The sequence below is a fragment of the Nothobranchius furzeri genome, chromosome 6, assembly GCF_043380555.1.
Source record: "Nothobranchius furzeri strain GRZ-AD chromosome 6, NfurGRZ-RIMD1, whole genome shotgun sequence".
Lineage (NCBI taxonomy): Eukaryota > Metazoa > Chordata > Actinopteri > Cyprinodontiformes > Nothobranchiidae > Nothobranchius > Nothobranchius furzeri.
In genome coordinates this window covers 34,092,275-34,110,970 of record NC_091746.1, presented here as the reverse complement: position 1 = coordinate 34,110,970, position 18,696 = coordinate 34,092,275, and the positions used below count along the sequence as shown (strand labels likewise).

Here is an 18,696-nt window from a genome sequence, read left to right as displayed (position 1 = left end):
TAAACACAAACATGACTCAGGTTTACAGATGTAGAGCTAATGCATCAGTGTGCTAGTACCATAATCCCAGTGAATTAGACCATGTGAGGTTCTGCGTAAAATTAAACAAAAACCACCAAAACTCCACTATTTCTCAGTAAAAGGTTATGTTGGCCCCAAACTTAGAATAAAAGGTGGCATGAGAAAAAACATTCTTCCAAGTTTGTTTATAAAGAATCTCACAAAGCTCTCACTCCTGAGGGTAGTAGTGGCCCGAGAGAGACGGACTTCATCAATCTGGCTTACAGACCTGAAAAGAAATGAATGACATGAGCTACGTCCTGGTTAGCCCAGAGCCCACCTCTGATCTCCTAGCAACCTGTGCTGAGCCAAGATCAAGGCCAGATCATCTAATGGGCATTAATGGTACGGGCCCATGCCCACTGAGGGCCCATGTGAACAGCCCAAGGAAGGGGACTTAAAGAGGTCTAACAGAAAAACATAACTGAATAAGCCATCGGGCCACAGCACACACCACTGAGATGATCATTTAAAATACTTAATTTTAGATTTTTTTCCCAAGTACAGTATATGCACCTCTCTCGCGCTCGCTTCAGCATATACTCAAGTATGGAGCGCGCTGATTATTCATGACCTCCAGATGCTTCTTGCTGACCTGTGCTCCAGCCAGGGTAACATTCTCAAAGTGGCGCCAAAAAACAAAATGACTGACACGCAGTTATTCATTTCTGCTCATATTTTCTACTTTTTGTCTTTTATTTGTGTCTGACGCGCACCACCTCAGCGGAGCTCGTAACCTGTACTCCGGTGATTTCACCTCTGCCGTGGCTGAGGCACTTTGCTAAGATCACGTTGAGCTGCTTAGTTTAAAAGTAGCTCATGAGGTGAGAAAGTCCGACAGCCTGGAAGCTGTTTTTTCTAGAGGGTTGAGAGGAGATGCAGGAAGATGAGAGAAAGACAGGAAAGTAGTCAAATGAAAAAAAAGAAAACAAAGTGCTTGAAAAGTTAAAAGTCCACTACACATGTTTAACACATGTTTAACTGTTTAACAATCTATTTACATATTTGAAACAATTCAGATTACCTCCAAAGCTCAGTCCAACACTCAGGGCCGTTTCAAGGAATTTGGGGAACCAAGGTAAAATGGACTTGGACCGCAAGTGGACATAATATGTTTTACCAAATACTGCAATCGTCTTTTCCAGTATTTATCTAACTTTATTTTGGATTCCCAGCTGATTTTAAGGTCCAGTATTAGTCCCAAGAACATTATTTCTACAATAAACAGCAATCTCAATCTATTACTATTACAATTAGTAGTAGTAGCATTCACATTATTGACATTTAATTATTTATTATGTAGAAGAAAAACATTTTTACATGGCGTTTACTTTCCATTTAGTATCTGATGCTTTAAGGCATGTTGTGGAGTGACAAGGAAGGGGGGTAGAGAGCCCTTTGTGCCCGCAGGGCTGGGCCTTTATGTTTCTCCTCCACTGGAGGGCGCTGTATCTCATGTAGTGGCGCGTGCCGCGTTTCTCTACTTTGGACCTCGTGGAAAAATAAACGATCTGCGACCGTGATGCTTCACTCGCTCATTTCATCCAGAGATCTAAAGTGGGGAAAGTCCACCGAGTAGCTGCTGTTTGGTTCGATTAACGGAACGGGAAGTTGGGAACACCACACGGAGGAACGTTTGTAAGAACATTCAGCTTATTTGAAGTGCTGATTCGAGACCTCTTGTGTACAGACTGGTCTGTGGATTAGCCGTTACCAGCGTGTTGCTAAGCTAGCGCTATGTGAACGAGGACACCGGTTAGCGGTGATAAGGGAAAGCTGGTTGTAGCGATAGACAGACAAGTTTGTTACACACTACGTTCTTGTTGGTCCTGGATCATTTTACTTGTTTTAAATGAATCATTGGTGAAGCAGGCACGTGTGTGTTCTGCTTTACCGGTGTTCACACAGGTGTTGCGCCTAGGTAGGGATCTTTGTCAGACTTTGTCCCCCCCCCCCCTTCCGGGAGCGCGCTCTAAGCGGGGAACACCGATCCAAGAGAAATGTAAATAGTTTTTATTGATTAGGTGTGATTGATTTGTCACTTAGCTTAAGGCTCACGACAAAACAAGCTCTTTTATGTTGGCATGACGTATCTGTCTTCTGACAAACCGAGGACGTTTGAGAGGAAGATGTAAACAGGTGAAGCCTAGACCATGGTCATGGGAAAAAAAATCAAGTTTGTCCAAAAACGTAAAATAAAACGTGTCCCTGTTAAGTGTTAGTCACAAGTTCAATACATACTATAAAAAGCTCTCTGCTTTACACTTGAGAACCACATTTATGAAACAAAATTCAGCATAACAATAATAAAGTATTATTATTATTAATGCATTTTACTTATAAGCACATTTCAAGGAGCACAGGGCCACTTAGCAGCAATAACAACAATAAGAAGAAAACAACAGAAACCATAGAGTCTTCATTACCATTTAAAAAGTACTAAACCAGATGAGGGCAGTAAAAGCTGAAGTCATAAACAGTCTTAACCAGGTGGGTTTTGATTCTGGATTTATAAGTGGGGAGGGAGTCTGAGGAAACATGACTGTTGATGTGCTTTTAGAAACTCCCTAAATCTTCATACCAAATACACAATCTGTGCTTTATCATGTCCTCTCCATCAAACTTTAACCTTTTAACATCAACTTTGAGTAAAACTGACGCATATTCCCCTCAGTTTAGGATGGAGAGTCTTCCACCATCATTTGTTTTGAGTTGTTTGTCCTTCAGATCACAATCAGCTGGTTTTTGGAGACCTGTTCTCTGTAATAAAACCAGACATGGCCCATATTCTGGCAGAGTCCCCGCTACGATCCGTGTCCCTCTACTAAATAGGACACTGCTTATTTTATCATCATACAGTTTAGTTTACAGAAGTGCCCCATCCTGGATGATCACTCCAGTGGTTTTGGAGACCTCTGCTTTTGCTAAAAAGTACACACATAGTGGAGTATTCAATTGTGCCTGAAAAATAGAAAATGATTTAGGTAACAGATACATCTCATTGCGACCGATCTGCTTTTTGTATGAAAAGTTTAGTGTCGCTGTTTGTTTTATTTGTCGTAACCAGTGGATGCTGTTGCTGGGTTTTGGTTGTTGGTGTCTGGTTTCTGTTATCTGCTGGGTGGGGTTTTCTAGTTGTTGGCGGTAGGGATGCACCGATCAGGTTTTTTGCTGCTGATCACCGATACCGATATCAAAGAATGCTGATCACCGATACCGATCACGTGGATTGGCCAGAAATTTTCTACAACATTATAATGAGTGCTACAAACTACATAATCTGGGAATAAAGGAAATGTAACCTAATCTAAAATGGTCTGTATTAGGGTTGTCATGGTGTGAAAATTTAACTTCACGGTTATTGTGACCAAAATTATCACGGTTTTCGGTATTATCGCAGTTTTTTTTTTAAACTTGCTACATTTTCACACAATTAAATAAACCCTGTATGTCAGGAAATATTGTCCTCAGTTTGTGTCTAAATTTTGCCTAAAATGTGTTATTTTGTAATTATGTTGTTTATTTGTTTACATTTTTTCCCTTTAGTCTTTAAAATACCAATATTTGCCCATAACTTCTTATTTTATGTCTGTTTGATGTCACCATTTTAAAAATATTAGTTCAGATGATACTCAGTACTCAAGTAGCCTTCTAATCAGATACTTTTTACCCTTACTTGAGTAATAAATCCTATATCAGGAAAATATTGTCCTCGGTTTGTGTCCTTCCAGTGAGCTTTGCAGATGTGGGAAAATGTCATCAGGCAGTAATCGTTGTTAAATTCATAATTATTCTCGGAGAGAGACCAACTCTTATCTGCCCCTGGGAGCCCCGTAATGCATAGTGTCATTTCAACATGGCGGTGTCCGCGACACGGTTTATATGCAGGTAGCGGCGCTGCGGCTGCTTTATATAGCTACTCGTTGCATTCTCCCTCAACCCAAATCCTCGGATCACGCATTTTAGCTAAAACGCTAACGTTAGCTTGCCTTGCGTTGACTGTAGAGTTGTGGGTGATGGTCATTCAGATGTGTCATGAGATTTGAAGCGTTGCTGCCTTTCACAGACACTTTTTCTGCACGTGCTGCAAACAGGATAGCCGTCTTCTATCAACTGTCCCTCGGCATTTTTCAAATATCAAAAAAATGCCTGTACTTCCCACTTTGTCTTCTTTGAGGGATAATAAATGTCCTGAGCGCTGCCGTCTCCTCCTTTGGCCATTATTTCAGCTTTAGCTTCAAGAAAGTTTTGGTTGTAAACAACAAAGTGCGCATGTGCTGCCGGCAACTTCAGCAGATGATACGGTGGCTGGTAAGGGTCACCGCGCCTACACCGCAGCCACGGTAATCCACCGAGATAATATAGTTTTTTTAAAAACAAGACGGTTATTATTATTGTCAACTATTTTTTTTTTACCGGGGTTTACAGCTACACCGGTTACCGTGACAACCCACCTGATGGTCTGCTTTGATCTATTTTGAAAACTCCGATCAAAACCGATAGGGGCGCTATCGGCCGATTGGGATCAAATGCCAATCCATCGGTGCATCCCTCGTTGGCGGCCAGTTGCCTGTTTGTTGTTGTTGGTGGTTTTGTTTTGTATCTGAAGTGTGTGTCGTGTTTTCTAACTGTTTTGTGACCGAGTATCTGATCAGACAGTATTGTGTCATCCTAACTGTCCTTTTCTTGTGGAATTGTTTCAGGTCTGAATCAAACTCACTCGTTGACTTCTGTGAAGCAGCGCATGGCAGCTCATAACCCCCCCAGCCTCTCCATGTGTGCGGTCCTACAGTCCTGACACTATCTGGGACCAGCACCAGAGGGAGTTCTGCTAGTCTGATCACACTGGCACCAGTGATGAGTTCAGATGTTCAGGATCCATCCAGTTGGTGCTGACGTTATTGAAGAAGCTACTGTGATTGTTTTGTGACACCACTCAGAACTGCCGTGTCATGCCGACCAACCAGTCCTCCCCCTGGACCGGAGGGATACACCGGGTTTGTCCTGGTGCCAACGTCCCCCCCACCTCTGCCCCTGTTCCAGGTGCAGCCACGGAAACTGCTTCCCATCACAAACCCCTTAAACCACCCAGCTCTAAAACCCAAACCGAACCAGTGGGCTCTCTCATTTTTTCTGCCCCTCCCTCGATTCAGATATCAGTGCGTTCTGGTTCTGTTACCTGGGAGAAGGTAGACATAAATAGATCAAACACCTGCACTCAAAGTTCTGGTACTGATGGATTTCTGATTCAGCTCAAACAAAGTAACATGATTCAAAGTTCAAATCAGGTACTGGAACCCTCAGGACTCTCCTGGCCTTCCTCTGTCTGCAAGGAGTTCCAGCTGACAGGGGGGGCTCAGGAGTCCGTTCAGAACCCATCTTCTCAGCTTGGGCTCAGTCCTTCCAAGAGGAGGAGTCCTCCTGGTGACACAGCATCAGGGCTTCAGGTCCCAGAGCAGTGCAGCAGTCCGATAATGGTGAGTTCACGTTGAATCTGAGGGTTTGGGTCAGGTTAATCCAGAAGCCCCCTGATTCCTGCGTGAAGCTGACATGAAGTCTTCTGCTCTTTTCAGCAAGAGGCTGCAGACCGTCTCTCCTCACCGCCCGTGCCTCTCCCGTGCCTTAGTGTCGGTAAAACTCAGGCAACAGCTTCCTCTACCTCCAGATACATCAGCAAGAAACCAAAGACAAAAAGCACAACGAGACCAACAAACGCTGCACGAAGGAGCACTTCAGCCAAAACGGCAACAAAATGCAGGAACATACTGAAGAACCAGGCAGCAAGAAGCTGTTCAAACAGCCAGCTGGTCATTAAAGGAGCTTCTCGAGCCACAACCAGCAAGACCCAAAGGATGGCTCCACATTGCAAGACCAGGCAGGACCCCCCAAATCCGAACCCCCTGGGAAGGAGCAATTCCCTGCCATCTGTGTTCAGAACTGCTCAGCTAGATGCTGTTAAAGGTAATCGTTTAGTGCTTTGACCCTCTAGCTACAGAGTTAAAGAACAACCTGCAGACCTCGAGTCACACTTAAGGGATGTGTAATCTAGATGTGTACTGGTTTTTGTCCAGACATGCAGACTACAAACCAGCATGACATTAAAGTCATTAAATCACCTTCTTGTGAGTTTCTGTAGAGGATCACGGAGCAGGGAGACAGTTTTTCACCACAGATGATCACAGGAGTTTGTCACTGATCTGTTTTCTAAACACTATTAAACAACAGTCAAGTCTTGCTAGTCGGTAACTGTTAAACATCCCGAGAGCAGGATCCTTAAACACCAGCTGGTGGTGTAAAAGGAGATATTTCTAAACAGCATTTTTACAGTTTATTAACCAGTATTTCGGAGTCTTCTGAGTCGCTTTGATTAAAAACATTAAAACTTTATTTTTCTGTCTTACAGCAGTTTAGCTAAACGGCTAGTGGCTGTGTGTACCCTTCTCCTAAGCATCACAAAATCCTCCCAAACATAGATTTTAACTAGAAAACTTAGAAAGCGTGTTGGAATCTTTGATGGTCCTGATGTTCTGTTGATATGCTGAGGTTCTGATCAAGTTAAGGTAAAGTCATGATGAAGTTCTGTCACTTCAGTGTGAAACATGCATGAAGCTTAGTGTAGATCGTAGTCATATGTCCAGCCTGACTCTGGTCCAGGTTCTGCAGATGTGGTCCCGAGTCCAGCTGGAGCTTTAGTAGGTTCTGTGACCTCTCAGATCTCAGCTATCCAGCTCACCAGGAGAGGACAGCCCTCCTCCTCCCCCTCAACTACAGAGGACCAAGTGATTGAAGAAGCTCAGCCGTGGAGGTGAGAAGCTCTTCAGTCAGCTGTTCCTCCTCTAGTATCCATTTCTGGGTTCTAGTTCTGAGTCTAGGGTCTGGTTCTGTGTGTGTTTTCAGGTCTGGATGTAAGATGCAGGTTGATGGAGTGGAGGAGGAGCCTCCTGATTGGCTGGAGAACCTGTTCAGCGACCACGGTGAGATAAACATCTCAGACCCACGTTCCTACACAGATCAGGTAAACCAGAACCGGTGTCTGTACAAGATCTGCTCGGGTGCAAAATCGGCTCGGGGTCCGCCTACTGCCGATGACGTCTAAGTAGTTGATTGGCTGAACATGAACCTTACAGAATTACGTAATCACGTTACGTTGTTATCACGTTACGTTAGTCCAGGCAAATCTTTCTGTTGGAAAGATGGACAACTTTTACAAAGAAATCCATCATTACCTCTTTGAAAATACACTTTTAGCATAGAGCTGCATGTATATTAGGGCTGAACGATTAACTGCGTGTGCAATTAAATTGCGATGTGACAAAAGGAGATTTTCTAATCGCAAAGGCTGCAATTTGGCAGCGAGTGGTTAGCGCAATGCTAATATACGTGGAAAAACCCATAGGAATGCTAATGCTAATATCGCCGATTACATTATTACAAATTATGAATTAGAAACGTGCCAAATGATTACATTTGGAGTCTAATAGAAAGTAAAACTACCATCAATCAAATAAGTACAGACAGGCATTTTAGTAAAGCCAGAAAACTTTTAACTCCAGAGTTTTGTTTAGCAGCTATGAGCGTAACTGAACTACGCATGGACAAGACGTCAAAAACTCTAAACACAAAATACTTCAATAAACGGGACACACTTCTTTCCTGCAAATACAATTTCACAGGTGTTGCTAATACCTATGATTCTTCAAGGGATGTGCTCAAAGAGGAGTTCAACATTATGAATACAATATAGTGTTTTAGTTTACAAATACCATTATAAACACAAACTTAAGTCTTAAGAAACACTATTTTAACAACGAAACTGCTAAATTCTTTCCAACAGTATAGATGTGTATATTTTGTCCGAGTGGGTTTGCCGTACTTTGACGTCATCGGCAGTCGAAGGACCCCGAGCCGATTTTGCACCCGAGCAGATCTTGTACCGACAACGGGTCTGGTGTCAGGAACCACCAGTAGAGTCACAGACAGCCATGCCTGTTTGTTTGTACACTCACGTCTACACTTCCTGTTCTTTCACAATAAAAGCATTTGAAATAAAACCAGATTTTCTCAAATAAAATAAGAAATGTTGATACTTTAACTGAACTTGATATCTCATTCCTCCAAGTTACCTGGAGTTACCTTGTTACCACCTTTGCTTGCCATATATATTACTGCTGAACCAAAACACTGATGAAGATTTCTGTGAAGCCCTCTGTGGCACTATAAGACAGGAGGTTGGTTGATTTCTATTGTTGAAGTTTTTGCACCTTGTCAAGGCCAACTGTTGGTCTTTTATATTCAAGCAAGCATCAGCTTTACCAGAAATACTGTTTTCACATTGGTTAGCATCTATGCTCTAAATCAGTTGAACAGTCTGTAGATGCATTACTGCCTCTTATAATCAGGTCAAAGTTCATAAGGTTGGTTCTTCACAATAAATATGAAACATGGGATAAAAACCGATTACCCTAATAAAACCAAACACTTTTTATACATTGGTGTCCCGCTCGCGCGTGCACACACACACACACACACACACGCACAAATGATCTCTTATGTACATGTCTGTGTAAACATTGGAACTAATCTTCAGGGTGTCTTATGTGCTTCAGATGGTTCAGACTGTTCTGTTATTGATGCTTCATCCACAGCATCCACCCCTCCTGCTAGGTAAATTACACACACACACACACCTTTTGATATTTTTTATTCTAAATCTGATAAATTGTAAATACAGAAATCTTAACATGAGTTTCTCCTAGCTGCGTGAGTGAACAGTCCACTCGTGTTTTCTTTTGGGAGTTTATTCTGACTTCAGAGCCAAGATAGGAACAGGGATTAAGGTTGTTTTGGATCAGAGCACCATTGACCTGCTGGTCCTTCACCGTCCTACAGACATTCACTAGTAGAAACCTTCACAAAAATGTCAGGTCAGAGGTCAGTTCTCCTGCAGAACCACATAGACTGTTAAATGATGTTCTACAGAAGATGGAGGATGGTTCCTGAAGGCTTTTGCTGCTGATGAAGGTTCTGTTGTACCACAAAGTGTTCTCACTCTGGTTCTCTAGTTGGGTTTAGGTTTTACAGAAGGTCCAGCTCCTCCAAGGGTCTGATGAAGACCAAACCGTAGTTGTCCCATTGAGCCGGAGACATCTTTGTGTTCTGGTCTTTTCTGTCTCACAACAGATCTTTGAGCCTGTGTTTAACCAGTACAAACAGTACTCCACCAGCAGCCCTATTATGGTCTGATCTGTTGTGAGGTGAAAATAACGCCTCTGTTAAAAGATCCCAACCGCACAGTTGATTCCCCTCAGGTGTCTCACACACTTTAGTGATGAATGTTCTTTTGAACTCTTGGGTTTATGCAGCAGATTCTTCTTCTGCATCAGTGCTTTGACTGTTGACCCAACACCTGAGGGCTCCTGTTGGCCTGGCCCTTTTCTGTGTCAGCGTATTGTTGCAGGGTGCTGAAAGCAGCAGAGCCTGGTGGAAAGCTCTGCTGCTTTGTCTCCCCAGCCTCCATGGCCTCTGATTCTCTAAATCAGGAGTGTCATTGACACCTTCTGCCCAAATAGGTTTGTTCATCTGTTCAGTAGTGCACACACACACACCTAGTCTTCATGTTTCCCTTGCCTGGATGCTAACATTCTGTTGGGTTGGGTTCTGATGGATTTGGCTGAAGCGGTTGACGTTGCAAGATTTTAATCTACAAAAACCAGGAGAGCTTATTTTCCGTCCCCCATCTATGCCTGTCATGTGAGTACTTGTGGTAATTGTATGATTCAGAGCCGACGTGTCTAAGTTATGTAATATTTATTCATTTGGCTTTAAATGATCACAAAAAGGGTAAAATTAGCACAAAATAGTGAGTCAGAGGAGGAGCTGTGTTACTTCAGGGAGGTTTTATCAGTAGTTTTACACACCAGCTGTGTGTTTTCTGGTCTGAGGTTGCTTTAGTGTGTTCTAACAACGTGTTGCTGCTCCTCCCCGTCAGCGTTGAGGAACCGATGGTAGTGGAAGATGACAATGGAGAGGAGCGAGCAGCACTTGTGCCCAGTTTGTTCCCACTCATGCCTCCAACACTCTACTTCAGCACAGCCAATGAGAAAGGTCAGAACTCTCTCTCACACACACACGCGCGCACGCATGCACACACACACACACACACAACATAACATTCATTTGCTTTATTATTTTTGTAACTCTGTTGCAATCAAAACACTCAATAAAATGTCAACATTCCAGTTTCGTCATCCTGTATCTTCTAGTCTAGGATATTTGGTGGTTGGGCCTTCGTAAGCATCCTACCTTTAACTGTTCCAGCAGTTAAACTTGTATTCAGTGAAGATAGTGAACCAGTTGGAGATTTACTCCATCTCAGTTTTTACACTGCTCAGCATAAATGAGTTCACTCCCTTTAAAAAGTACAAATTTATTCAGTAACTCAATGAACAAAAGAACAATTTACAGGATTTTCACAAGGCCGGTTTTATTGAACATTTGTTTAACTCTATAACAGCGGTTCCCAAACTTATTTAGCCGCGCACCCCCTTCTATGTCCCGACCATGTCGATGCACCCCCCAGCCCCCACATCAGGGCATGGCTATATATATATATATATATATATATATATATATATATATATATATATATATATATATATATATATATATATATATATATATATATATAATCCGACGTCAAGCTAAACAGACAGGGTTAAAAGTATATGATCAACCTTTTTCCCCATCACTTTCACTTTTTAAATAGTAATTAATAAACATTCGATACCATTACAATTTCCTTTGATTTAATTTTAAATAAATATTTAGAGTGCCCAGGTAGCACATAAACAATGCAATTTAACGTTTTCTTAAAGCAGGAACGTTTAACCTGTGCGGCCAGAGCGCTCTCCTTCCTTCTGCTCTGCGTAAACCTGAGCTGATCACCTACTTGTGCGTAATCAAATGTCTATAGGGGAAAAGATGGAAAAGATGTAGCCATGAGGTTCACTTTTGCCTCAGACCGACTTATTGCTGTTTTATGGTGTGGTTGAATCTGCGATCCGCTGCCATGTGGACTGGAATAACAAATGCTGCAGTAACATGAGTTGTAGTCAGGTTCGGAGTCACTGGCTGGAGCGGACTCGATTTTAATACGTCATCCCAAAATAGAAGCTAATATCTTAATTTGACCTGGAATGAAAAATGTTATAAAACCTCTTAAATTTTTTATCACGGAGGAGGCAGCGCTCATTTCTGTCTTCAGTCTGACGGCTCGCCGGAGTTTGCGCAGCGTGCACGCTTATTGAATCTGTGTGTGTGTGTGTGTGTGTGTGTGTGTGTGTGTGCGGCACAACTCCATGAGCCGCTCCAGTCACCGCGTCTCGTTATTGGCGCTATTTAAACCATTGTTGTAAAATTACTTCTGCCCAGCCCAGATGTGCTCACTTGTGCACCCGTGAGCCGTGGTTCAGCCGGAACGCGTCTGACCTCTGACAGACGCACTCTGAACTTCAGATCTTCAGCGCGCTGTTAATAGCCTGAATGGGAATCATTTCTTGATTTATTTAGTTACATCCACAATGTTCTGTGTGTGAGGTTTACAATGTCAGAACACCTGCATGAGACAGGTGTTAATTACAATCTGCCAGAATGACTCGCCACCTTCAGATTCCTCCAACACCGTTAAAAATGATCAAATACGGAAAATATCGGCGTGCGCAGGCCAGAGCGCTGAAGCTTGGCGCATTGTTATTATGAAGTTAGGGCACATGCGGAGGACACACACGCACGCGCAAAAATATACTTGTTTTCAAGTACATTTATTGGACCCACTTACTTTTTCTTAGGCCCACCCACAAATGAGATTCTGGCTACGCTAATGGTGACATGTGACAGACTTCTCTGAGCTCCGCAGCCATTACACTTTTCACCTCGCGCACCCCCTAGCGGCAGCTCGCGCACCCCCTGGGGGTGCGCGCACCACACTTAGGGAATCCCTGCTCTATAACATGAAATTAAGGTGTAAGAATTTAATTTACATCTATTTAATGAACCATAAGACATGAGATTGTAGCGTATCTCTACATACTAGAATCAACACTGTTTGCTATCAGTTGTTAGATTCTGAGAATGATCAAGCACATTAGCATATGAAGCTTATATCATGTATAAATATCCAGGATACTTATATAATCGATAGAAGTTCATACACCGACCTGCTTGGTCTGTATTTAATCCAAAGATTAATGTTTAATTTAAGGTAATTAAATTTAATTGCAAAAGTTCATTTTTTAATCAGAAGTTAGGAATCTTTGCTTTTTCAATAACCCGAAATATTTATCATTCTGTGTTTAATTTCAAGAAGAGAGTCAAGTTTTTAAAGTTAAGAATTTATTACTAACAATTTTAAACTTGACAATTTGGAACGACAATTCAGAAATGACAATTTAAATGACAATTAAAAATGACATCTCATGGAGGATAATTTACCAGCTTTGATATTAAAACTTGTTTTAAAGGCAAACCTGTGACTGAAAGAAAGCTAAATTTAAAATACGAGTTTGGATGCGTGAATGTTCTCAGAAGGTTTCTTTCAGAGAGAGAAGCTCGTTCTGGGTGAAATGATGGTTTTGCAGCTAACTCGGTTGTTACTTAGAGAAACGGCATCAGACGTCATCTGTCGAAAGTGTCTACCTCACCCAGTTTCAGGAGACCCCCTTCTGGATCCGAGATGTCAGGTGGAGATGATTTCCTCCAGGCACGAGGCTGGTAGAAGGACCTCAATGCAACCAAATCAGTCCTGGGATGTCTCCGTGGGTCACACGACTGATGAAACTATTTGCGTCTCAAAATCAATAACTCTGAAGGAGTTTTGCGTCAGCTGGTTATCGTGCGTTTATTCAAAGCTATTCTTTCAGCTTGACAGAACAGCAGGTAGAGGGTTCAGGGCGGCCGTTCCCTTATCCTCAGGATGGTGGTTGGTTCACGAACTGAAGTTTTGCTGCTGGAAAGTTAGTTTTAACAAACCCCTCAGAACACGCCCACTCTCAGAACAAGAAAGCTTTGGTCATGAGTCAAAGACATGTGATGGCAGATTACTTTTACCCTGGACACCCTTCTGAATGAGGCTGGTTACGTGCAAATGACCTTCTGGTTTACTGAACACACATTACTGATTATCATGAATAATAATTATTATTCCCAAAGCATAAGAAGTCATTTCAGTAATCAAAAATACATTTATACTGAACCAAGAGATTAGTTATGATGATTATAATGAACCGTAATAAAGTCATAGTTTATTAAAATTATTATTTAAAAATTCTTATTGTGATCTTGAAATGTCCTTCAATCTGAGACGGAACAGCAGCAGATATAGATGATATTCAGCAGACATCATGGCTCCTCGCTTGTTTAATCTGTGGGGCAAAGTTACAGTCGACCCAGCTGACCCAGCTGGGAAAATGTGACCTTTGTCACAAATTAGAGGACCTTCTTGACGCTACAAGATTCCATATCAAATATAAAATCAATTTTATGGATCTTTGGGTAACCAGAAGATTGGAACTTTTTGTTGCAGGGATTATGTAACAACTTCGTAATAACTCAGAGACAAAAGAGAGTCAAGTTTTAAAAGTTTAAAGATTTATTACTAAACAAATTAAAACTAGACTAACTTTAAACACTAAATGTATGGTGTTACTAAGGTGAAGTGAGACGGAGAATGGTGTAGTGTGGAATGTTGTTCAGAACCAGCAAATCAGAAGAAACGATTAGTTCTGATGGGAGTGAAGGTGATGTTTTCGCGCTAAGCTTTGATTTGGAGATTCATAACTCACATTGAGACGCTATTCTGTCGGTCTACGTACCCTTGGCGGAAGTCCCCGTCTAGATCAGGAGGTGTAGAGGTCCAGCTTGGACCTTTCTGGAGCCGAAGCCCGTAGCACAGCCGCGGCCGCCAACCAGTCCAGTCTTTGAGATACTTCCGGGTCACGACAGTTTATTGGCAACTAGCAAGACCCAAAATGAGGTTGTGATGGTTCAGCTTTTATTCTGAAAGGAACCGTTGCAGCAGTTGGAGCAGCAACAGATTTTATCCAGCTTGTCATTGGATCTTTCTGCTGAAGAGTAAAGTTACGGATTGGCCACTCCGACAACTTCTCTAGAACACTTTGAACTGGCGTTAAAGATGACGTGGGCGTAGTTTATACTTCGGATGTTTTGGTTTATGGTCGAATGAAAAGATGACAGATTTACCAAGCACCACCAAAACCACGCCTCTGTCAGATCTGGCAGATTCTGATTGGATCAGAAAAGGAAATGTGTCATGTGACTTAACATTACGTGTGATCAGTCTCTAGTGGAAACATTTAAAGTTTTATTACTTATTATATTCTGTAGGATTATAATATCAAGTAATAAATATTTTCATTTCACAAATTGGTTCACATTTTATTATTGACTAACACTTTGTTTGATTAGCTTATTAAAAATAGAGTTCTTTGATTTATTAAAAAAGAGTCCTTGGTCTTCATTCTTCTCTTGGGCTGGAAAGGAAAACAGTTTAGAAGCAAATGCATGAAATCTTGAACAAAATCTCATGCAGATTAGTTCTTGTTGGGGGGGGGATGACTTTTAGGTGGAAAACAGTCATTTAATTCCCTTACATCAGATTTTGTGACATTTCTCTTCCATGTGGAGCCGTTGCTGACAGCATGAAATGGGAAGGGCTTTTCTTTGACTATATTTCTAAGACTATAACTGGGGTCTACTCACTTTTGCATCATGGGTTGAATGGATTTGTTAGGAAAATCACTTTTTGTGTGCAAATGAAAAAATCTTGTTTGCAGCCCATGGGCCACATTTGTGGGAGTATTTTGTTGTATGGTATTTCATAGGAAATGTTGATTTTCAAAGGAAACTAAAGGTTTTCTGACAATGGGGTGTACTCATTTATGCAGAGCACTGTATATTGTAACAAGTTACAAAGTTCAAAATCAAGACTTCTTTAAGGATTTCTCATTTCTGACTGATTTTACTCCATTCCTAAAGACAGACCTTACTTGTCTAACTAATGTTGCAAACAGCATTATCAAAACTTTCCATTTTCATTATTTTTAAACATTCCCAGGGGTTCTTGGCTTTCTCTCAGTTGTCTATTGGTGTTGCTGGAACTCTGACCACAATAGAATGATCTGCTGGACAGTGTTCCTCTCAAAACACTCCTAGTTTTCCAAGATGGGTCATGCTCTGTTCTCCTGGGAGAAACCCACCTGGAACTCATCAGGAAATAGAGAAATGTGAGACTGGCTTTATAAGGAGTTTAAGACCAGATCTGGAGTAAAGTGACAACTAATGAAGATACTTTCTGACAAAACTGTTTAATACAATTTACACACCTGTCACAGTTAGTTTGCTATTGCTCCACATACAGCCAGATAAAAAATAAAATCTTAGTTTGTAACAATTCAATGACCCCCAGAAGCCCAGTCAGATGGTGGTCTAGCGGCTGAATCCTCTCAGCTTTGTGACACGTGTCTGTGTGTGTGTGTTGACTTTCAGTGGAGCTGCTACCTGCAGAGCAGAGACGACTGCTGAAATGGAAGATGAGCACTGTAACTCCCAACATCGTCAAACACACCATCGCCAGGTCACACTTCAAAGCCACCAAGAGTGAGTTGTCCAGCTGTTAACCTATCTCACTTCTCAGATCTGAGTCCCTTTACTCTTACAGTGGAATGCAAAAGTTTGGGCAGCCTTGTTAATCTTCATGAATTTCCTGTATGAATTGTTGGTTGTTATGATAAAAATGTCAGTTAAATATGTCATATAGGAGACACACACAGTGATATTTGTTTATGTATTTATCAGACACTTTTGTCCAAAGCGACTTAAAGGTGATAATGACGCCAGCAGGTTGCCATTGAGGCTAACAACAAACACTATTCAGTCAATCCCAGGTGGCAATGAGGCAGCATAATGAATCATAGAGGGAAGCGAACATGGAGTGTGCAGGAGAGTGGGGGACGGGTGCAGGGAGCGTTCTAGTTTAGAAGATGCTCTCTGAAGAGTTGGGTCTTCAGGGGTTTCTTGAAAATCAACAAGGACGCCGCTGTTCTGGTAGTGCTTCGTAGGTCAACGACACATGAAACTAATCCGGATTGTCCTGAGTGTGGTGTAAGCACTGCTAGCCGGCAATCCTTTGATGACAGGAGCGGCAGGGCTGTGATGTAAGCCTTTGCAAGAGGATTCAGGTAGATGGGAGCTGTACCATCCAGGACTTTGTATGCTACTGTTAGCGATTTGAATTTGATGTGTGCAGATAGCGTTAGCCAATGGAGTTCAATGAACAGAGAGGTGATATGTGCTCTTTTAGGCTGATTGAAGACCAGGCGTGCCACTGCATTCTGGACCATTTGAAGAGGTCTCACAGTGAAGGCTGAAAGACCAGTTAGAAGGGCATTGCAGTAGTCAAGGCGGGAGATGACAGTAGATTGCACTGGGAGCTGGGTGGCATATTGTGTTAGGTACGTATGTTATACAGCGCAAAACAGCATGAACGAGCGACAGAGGCAACGTGATCCTTAACCCTCTTATTACCAACCTGTCGCCGCCAACAGGATTTGACATGCGCACTTCTCATTACCATAATTCCTGAACCCTTCAAGATATCTGTAAAATTCCAAAAGTGCTGAAAAGATTAAAAATAGGGCTTTTCGTGCATATACAATACATTACGGTAGCCACCGGGATTCCCTGTCTTGAGCTCAACAAATCACAAGACAGATTCAGAGACGTGCTGAGTTTGTCATCCAAAATGCTCCGTTTTATAACTTTTGAATGGCTGATCAGATTCAAAAAATACCAACAGTTCCAAAAAGTACATAAAAGCCGCTTTCCAACGATTTATAGCTTGAAGCAATCAGAGTTATGGAAAATATTGCTACGAGGGGAAATCCTGCTTTACAGCGCTGTGGTGAAAGCGGATAACGGAACGGGGAAGCTAATTAGCATAAAAAGCCGGCATGAAATTATGGAAATGCCTCAAAGAAAATCAACACAATCTATTAAGTGTCCCAAAAGGCTTATATCTGAAGACAGTGACCACGTAGAAGGACAGATCTCCAGTGAACCAGGGTATGAATGTTTGTTCAGTCTTTATTTTATTTTTATTTGAACAACCCTCAACTATTTGCTAAAATAAATAACATCTGAAAGTTTACAAAAATAAATGGTCTTAAAACCTGTTTACCAAAGATACCAAGGTTCAAACTTTTTTAAGAATAGATGCATTACAGTTCAAAGTTTAAGTTGTTCATTCCAAATTGTTCGCCCAAGTCATTTTGAAGTTCCTGTTCAGTAATAAATGTAAAAAATTCAAATCCGTTTTTTGCTTTTTTCACTTTTAAGCTGATTTTTTAAAGGCTTTAATAGAAATACATTCTAAATACAAACCATACACTGAAAGCTGAGGTTGTTCTGAAAAAAGGAGAAGAGTTACACACACCTTGCACTTTTTATTACAATTTTACAGCCATAACATTAAAAAAATACCAGGTGGCCCTGTTATAAATATGGTCATAAGAGGGTTAAAGGTCAGAAGGTCATCAACCATAACACCCAAATTTTGAACTGCCTTTGAAGAAGCCAGAGATAAGGAATCATTTAGGATTGAGATGTTGTGCCGTATGGATGGTTTCGCTGGGATGACAAGTAATTCAGTTTTTCAGAGGTTGAGTTGGAATGGTGAGATTTCATCTATCTTGATTTGTCAGAAAGTGTTAAAGTATTTGAGATGTGAAACAAAGCTTATAGGATTTACGGAAAGTGCAATGATTGTTTAAACAAAATTAGGCAAGTGCATAAATTTGAGCACCACAAAAAATAAATTAACTAAATATTTAGTGGATCCTCCTTTTGCAGAAATAACAGCCCCTAAACACTTCCAGTGAGAGTCTGGATTCTGGTTGAAGGAATTTTGGACCATTCTTCTTTACAAAACATCTCTAGTTCATTTTGGTCTCATGGCTTCTGAGCACGGACAGCTCTCTTTAGCTCACACCACAGATGTTCAGTAATATTCAGGTCTGGGGACTGAGATGGCCATTCCAGAACGTTCTACTTGTTCTTTATCCTTCCCCTAAACCATGATGGTGAACAATCTTTGTTTTCAGGTCATGTGAGAGCTGTTTAGAGACCCCATGTTGCTGCTCTTCAGAGAATATTCTGAGAGGAGGGAAACTTACAAATACTCTTTCTCATAACTGGATTTACCTGTGTAAAGTTGAGTGTAAGGACCCATTCTACTGCGGTGTGGTTTATCATCCACCTGGTCCAAACAGTTCTTTCCTTCAGGAGTGTAGTGACTTCTTATCCTCCGCTGAGAAGCTGTCCAGACTGGTGATTGTTGGTGATTTTAACATCCACGTTGATGATCCCTCAGACCACTTTGCCATGAGCTTCTCCAGCCTCATGGACTCCTTCAGCTTTACCCAGCATGTTTCTGGCCCCACACACACCAGGGGACACACTTTAGGCCTTGTTTTTACCCTGGGTCTAAATGCTGACAGTGTTTGTCCTGAGGACGTTTATATTTCAGATCACCATTGCATTTTCTTTAACTTGTCAGTTTCTGCA

At 41.6% G+C, this 18,696-nt stretch overlaps 1 protein-coding gene across 2 annotated transcripts in view; it reads left to right on the top strand.

Annotated features, from left to right (window-relative positions):
* The first annotated feature begins 4,846 nt into the window (after positions 1 to 4,846).
* The window catches only part of ttll4 (tubulin tyrosine ligase-like family, member 4), a 28,517-nt gene continuing 14,667 nt past the window's right edge, over positions 4,847 to 18,696 (top strand). Inside the window, exons 1-7 of one of the 2 annotated variants that reach the window (XM_054747168.2) lie at positions 4,847 to 5,537; positions 5,634 to 6,021; positions 6,715 to 6,865; positions 6,958 to 7,034; positions 8,667 to 8,724; positions 10,049 to 10,164; positions 15,622 to 15,732. In XM_054747168.2, coding sequence (XP_054603143.2) covers positions 5,013 to 5,537; positions 5,634 to 6,021; positions 6,715 to 6,865; positions 6,958 to 7,034; positions 8,667 to 8,724; positions 10,049 to 10,164; positions 15,622 to 15,732 — 1,426 coding nt within the window. In that variant the 5' untranslated portion in view covers positions 4,847 to 5,012. Of the gene's footprint in view, positions 5,538 to 5,633; positions 6,022 to 6,714; positions 6,866 to 6,957; positions 7,035 to 8,666; positions 8,725 to 9,670; positions 9,811 to 10,048; positions 10,165 to 15,621; positions 15,733 to 18,696 lie in introns of those variants that run through there. The other variant, XM_054747169.2, reaches the window with a different exon arrangement.